This window comes from Parus major, chromosome 24 (assembly GCF_001522545.3).
Source record: "Parus major isolate Abel chromosome 24, Parus_major1.1, whole genome shotgun sequence".
Classification (NCBI taxonomy): domain Eukaryota; kingdom Metazoa; phylum Chordata; class Aves; order Passeriformes; family Paridae; genus Parus; species Parus major.
Genome location: NC_031792.1, coordinates 5310745 through 5316958, shown reverse-complemented (window position 1 = coordinate 5316958; position 6214 = coordinate 5310745). Strand labels below are relative to the sequence as shown.

General features: G+C 52.6%; 1 protein-coding gene across 1 annotated transcript in view; it reads left to right on the top strand.

Annotated features, from left to right (window-relative positions):
• The window catches only part of KIRREL3 (kirre like nephrin family adhesion molecule 3), a 352766-nt gene that overhangs the window by 331279 nt on the left and 15273 nt on the right, over window positions 1–6214 (top strand). The window contains exons 11-12 of the mRNA XM_015649833.3: window positions 4893–5013; window positions 5092–5290. Coding sequence (XP_015505319.1) covers window positions 4893–5013; window positions 5092–5290 — 320 coding nt within the window. The remainder of the gene's footprint in view (window positions 1–4892; window positions 5014–5091; window positions 5291–6214) is intronic.

Sequence of the window (6214 nt, the reverse complement as noted above, 5' to 3'; positions counted from 1 at the left end):
CTTCCCTACCCCCATTCCCCTCCTGCCTTGATCCTGTTGCTCTGACAGCTCTTGTTCCCAAATTATCCCCTCAGACACTTCCTTTTGGACCAAACCCCACCCCCAGTTGGATCAGGGATCCAGGCAATTGGAGTAAAGTGGATTTTGCATTATTTTGCCTGGAAATGCACAAGTTAAAGCAAAAAAAAAAAAAAAATCAACATTTGCTCAGTCCCACACAGTTCCTTATTATCAACAGGGGTTTGTTGAGTAGTTGGGAGCTGGCAGCTTTAAATCTTTCCTAGATTAATCTTGCAAAACCCTCGCAAGGTCAGAGAGTGCTGCTGTCTCTGTTGTACACCTGGAGAGCTGGGAATTGAGTCTGGATCCAAGACCAGGAGCCTAATCACTCTCTCCAGTCCATATGAGGATACCTGTGGGGATATTGTGAACATTCCTGCCAGGATTCCTGTCAGGACTCCTCATGGCTGCTCAGGGCTCATCCAGCACTGTGTCAGGATGTGCCCTGGGCTCACACCCAGAGCTCTGGAGTTTAATGATGCCCTGGCCAGGACCTCGCAGCAGCTGGTAACAAATTTCAGTGTAAATACGGCAGGGAAAGAGGCAGGCAGGCTGCAAATGGTGTAAGCAGAGGGTGAATTTTGCACTGTCTCTCACCTGCATGACAAACTGGCAGGTTTCACTCCCCACTCACTGTCACAAGAGAAGAAAATAAGCAGGAGGCAGCTCAGACAAGCATTGATTTCAAACACAGATAATGCAGAGGGTGGATGCCACGGTTCCCTGGAAACATTCAAGGACAGGCTGGACAGGGCCCTGAGCAACCTGATCTAGCTGAAGGTGTCCCTGTCATGGCAAGGGGGTAGGACTGGATGACTTCTAAAGGTCACTTCCCACCCAAACTCTTCCACATTTCTATAATCCTAGAAAAGGAAGCCAAAGGCAATGCAGCAGGGACTGAAAACCAGCCACCCACCCGACTTGGGCTCAGATCCTCGGCGCCTTCAGTCTCCTTCCCCAGCAGCTGCTGGGTTTTAATTACAATTAAATGAGCTCATGGAAAACAAAGCAACAAATTAGCACAAAGAACATGCTCCTTCCCTGACACCTACCAGGCACAGGGATGCCCTGAGAGCAGAGCAGAGCTCCCCACAGGATTGGGCATTTGCAGCACTGACTGGAAAAGTTTCTCTCCAGCAACTTTTTTTCCCCCCAGCTTATGCCTGGGGAAACTGCTGGGGAGCAAATGAAATCCATGCTTGGAGTTCACTGCTCAGCCCTGAGCATCTCCCAGGAGCTGACTGCCTGCACATCCTGTCCCACAATGCTGCCAGGGGCTCGGTGCACCCAAAGGCGACAGCGTTGGGACATGTCACTGCAGGTGTTGGACCAAGGGACAGTCCCACACCTCCAGGCCAGGATGGTCTCCTGGCCCTCCAAGTGAGGAGAACTGAGCCCCTGAGCAGCTCAACATCCACCAGGAACTGGGATTGGAAACCTGTCCTGCAGTGGGAGCAGCGTTCCAGCTCCAGACCATGGTGCAGTGTGTCTAATCCAACTAATGAATTCTGTTCTGGTGTAATTCAAGGGGGAAGTTGAATGCCTCATATTTGGAAGTGATTTTAAATTCAGAGGGTGATACAATTGTCTTGGTATAACCAGATGCCTCCCTCTGCCACAAAAAAATCAGGCATTGGGAAGTTGTGTTCTGGGCTGGCTGCACTGCCCCTGATCTGGGCACGTGGACTTTTGGGGGCTGATCCATCCCACCAAGCACAGAGACCCCAGCTGAGGGATCACCTGATCCACTCTGAGCCTGTGGTCCCACCAGCCCATCCACTCCCAAAATCATCCAAAATCATGATGTTGGGGTGGGAGAGCATCCTCCTGCCCTTCCCACCCAGACCCAGCAGACAGGGTTGTGGTTGCAGAGCCAAGGCCACCAGCCTGCAAGGAAGCAGATAGGATTGAGAGTCTGGTGAGTGGGAAGGAGGATTATGCAAAGCAGCAGCATTTGGCAGGGCCAGAGCAGCAGAGGCTCGAGGGAAGGGAGGAACCTGGTGCCATCATAAATCAGCAGCAGCTGGATTTACAGCCAAACCTCTCGATGCTCTTGACTGCACCCAGCCTGGCTGCAGCTCCCACCCCAGCAGAAGCCCCCCAAGGTCACCTTCACAGGCAGATCACCAGCAGCAGTCCCATCTGTCACTGCACCATCCCTGCCTGGCAGGGGCTGCTGAGCAGGAACCACCACCCCGTCCACCCTGTTCAAGAGAAGTTTGTTGGAAGGGCTGGACAACTCCAGGTGACTAATTCAGGATGTAATCTGCCTGGGATTCACCCCAACAAGGAAGTCAGGCATGCTGGAGAGCTGGGAGCAGGGCAGGGGCTGACCTGCCACCCTGCTTGGTCAGGAGCACACCGTGGTGTCAGGAAGGGCTCCAGGCCAGGCTGGAACAACCTGCTCTGGTGAGAGGTGTCTCTGCCCATGGTAGGGGATCTGGAATGAGGTGGGTTTTAAATTCTTTTCCAACCCAGATCATTCTGTGATGTTCCTTAGCAATACCAGGAAGAACCAGCCAGCCCAGCACTTCTGCAGGAAGCAAGGAGTTAAAAAAAACTCTCCTGCCAAATAATTTTGAGTGCTTCGGAGAAAGGTTCAGATGGACTCGAGCAGACTGGAGAAGCCAAGGCCATCCTATCCTTTCATTCCTGAAGGCTTCCACCTCAGACTTCTCTTTTGTGTGAGTCGCCAGGACCACACAAATAAATTGGCAGTGAGGTGCTAAAAATAACCTCCACCAATAGCTCCATCATTTATATCCATAGCAACATTGCTTAGAGCCTTTTCCCTGCCTGTGGGCTGTCTCACACTCGGTGCTGAATGCCAAGCTGGAGATTGGCAGCTTTCATAAGGAGCCAGAGCCTGGTGGAGAATCAAACTCCAGCCCTGAATGTGAAGAGGCTGCAACTTCATGCTATTATTTCTGGGCATGTTCATCTCACAAATAGTCTTTAGTCATCCACTATTATCATGATGATAAGCCTTCGACTCGGAGCTCCTGAAGCAATAATAAAAGCCAAAGCCATTGGCATTTGTGCCATTTAAAATCCACTCACCCTGGGGAAAATGATCCTTTTAATGATTATTAAGCCATTTTTCTCTAGCGTCACCCAGTCTTGGAGCACTTCCAGAATTTATAAGTAACACACAACCATCAAAATGGAAAGGAGATGGTTCTTTTTATTACTGTTTAGGCCTGGCCTGTAGATCCCATCACTGCTCTTGCTTCTGCTGGCTTTGGAATCATCAGGTGAGCAGGAGCATCAGTGACCACGGGAGGCTCCTCAGGCAAAGCAAGGAGTCACCTCCACTGAGACCCTTCGGAAAGCCAGGCTTTCAGAGATGGATAAATGAGAACTCACACCTTGGGATCGTGCCTAGAACAACATCCTGAGCATTTAGAGAGGAAAACACAACAAAGTGTCTTTTTTTTTTTGCCTTCTTCCATCAAAAAGGGCAGAACAGTTTCCACTACCGTGCTGCTATGCCCATTACAGCAAAACAAGTCCTGACCTTCACGCCCAGCTCCTGCTATTCCTGATGTTGATGGCAGCTCCCTTCCAGTAGTAATTTCCTGAGCTGCCAGAACCGTGGTCACTGGTCAGTGAATTGTGCTTCAATGAGCTTGTTTTCCATCCATCTCCCCTTGGAACAGTGTAAGGAAGCAGGGACAGGGCTGTGCCTCAGTGGGGAGTGTGAAGGTTTGGTGCAGGAAGGGGTTATGGGACAGCTCCAAAAGGCAGCTGTATGTACAAATGCCTGAGAGTGAGGGATTTAGCATTTTGGTATATTTTTGTGCATTCTTGAAATTTATAAATGGGTGATTTGGATGAGAATCAGGGAGGAATACCTAGGCAAATCTTTCTTCCCACTTTACCCCAAATCCCTGAGACTTTTTTTTTGAAGGAAGATGTCAGGTGCAGGGCAGGGAGGTGGGGAAAATGGGGAAAAATCCACAAGGCTGTATTAGATAAACCCAGTGACGTACTCCAAACCAGGCATGACAACACCCAAAGTTCCAGAGCTGGAGCAGGGGGAGTTCTGACAGCCCCTGCCACTGCTCTCTCCCTGCCCTCCAGCCCAGTTGTTGCTGTTTTCTTTTCTCCCAGCAGCAAGCCACTCATAGAAATGCAAATCTGCTTTAATTAAGGAGGTTAATAAACAGTAATTAGGATCCCAGCTCTTGTGCTGCTCCCCTGGGGACCAGGGCTGTTAGAAGAGTGAGGGACACACCAGGCCCTGCTCTCCTCTCCCACCTCTTTTCTCCCAATCACAGGATGTTCACCAAGGTAGGACAAGGAATTTCCCATCCCAAGCCCACTCAGCTGGTGTTTGGCTCAGGAAGAGCCTGTCCTACCCTTTCTCCTAGGCTCCTTTCATGATCCACATGGCACAGGAGAGCCCAGCTGATGGGTGTCAAGATTTTCCAGCAGAAACTTCTCCACCACATCTTCCTTAATGCCCTGGAGAGCATTTAGTTAGCAGTTAGTCTAATGGTTGTTTAATGAATCTGGGAAGGCACAGAAGAGGAACACCAGGTGGGATGGGAATCCTGCTTTGTTTCTGCAGCAAGCAGCCCCTCTCAGAGGCCAGGCTCACCAAGGACATGGGGGCAGGATCATTACACCAGGGATGGGGGTACAGAGATGGGGGACCCTGCTGCTTTGAGGGGACTTTGCCAAAACCCAGCAGAGCCCAAAGCCTCCACTCAGTGTTCTCCCTCACAAGAGGTGATGGGGCTGTTTCTCCATCCCTGCCCTTCAGAGATGGACCCCAATATCCATCCAGGGCTCCCCCAGCACCCCCATCCCCACCATGGGGTGCCAGCAGCCTCTCCTGTCTCCACAGGGCCCCCCATTATCTCCAGCACCCAGACCCAGCACGCCCTGCACGGCCAGAAGGGGCAGATCAAGTGTTTCATCCGCAGCACTCCACCACCAGACCGAATTGTGAGTATCACCCTGGGGCACGCTGGGTGCCTGGAACACCTCAGGGTGCCCTGGGCTCACCCCCCTCTCGCTTGGCAGGCCTGGTCCTGGAAGGAGAACGTGCTGGAATCCGGGACCTCCGGGCGCTACACGGTGGAGACGGTGAGCACGGATGAGGGGGTCATCTCCACACTGACCATCAGCAACATTGTGAGGGCTGATTTCCAAACCATCTACAACTGCACCGCCTGGAACAGCTTCGGCTCCGACACGGAGATCATCCGGCTGAAGGAGCAAGGTGGGCACTGCTGGGGAGCTGCTGGGGGCTGCTGGGCAGCAGGAATTAGCACCTGGCTGGGCTGTGAGAGCGGGGAGGTGCTGTGAGAGGCAGCAGGTGCTCAGGAGAGCTCTTGGGATGCCAAAGAGGAAATTAGGAAGGATGGTGACAAGGCTCCAGCTGTGCTAGCTGTAGGATTGCATCCTCAGGGCACATGATCTCTGTAAAGGGGCAGGAGCAGGGACAAGCCCTGTAAAGCCTGTGCCTGATAAGGTATTCCTGATTTTACCTGTCCTGCTAAAGCTGGAGGGCATGGGCTGATCCTGCCTGCTTTACTCCCTGTCCCACAGCACAAGGTGATGTCACTGCCCCAGGCTGGAGGATCATTTATAGCCTTGGAGAAACAGGAGTGGCTGCTCCCGGCAGGCCCCACTGCTCTGTGGTGACAGGAGTGACGGGAGGAAGGTGTTTGGGCTGGTGGCAACTCTCCATCCTGGCCACCAGAATGTCCCACAGGGCTGGGCCCACACTCCCAGCAATTCCCAGGGGATGGCCAGGGAAATTCCACTTCGGGGCTCTCCACAGAAGGGGAGGGAGATGGCTTGTGTGAGGAATGCTTAGCTCCTGGAGGAACTCCAGTTCTCCTCTATTTTATTAAATGCCAGGGCAGGCAGGTGGATTGTTCTCATTAAGCCGTGATTTATAGGCAAGGCTGGCGTCCAGATTAAATCAGAGCTAAATGAACCCCTTAAAATTAGCCTTGGGCTTCTTCCAATGCAAACAGAGCCAGTGGTTTTTCCAGGTCGTCTGCCAGTCAGCGGGAGCGCTCAGCGGCGAGCCTGGGTCCCGGAGGAGGGTGGCTGGGCAGCCGAGCCAGCTCCAAGCTCAGATCCACGAGTCCCTGCTAGGCCAGCCAGGGGACAGCCCTGCCTGGGCCAGGGGACA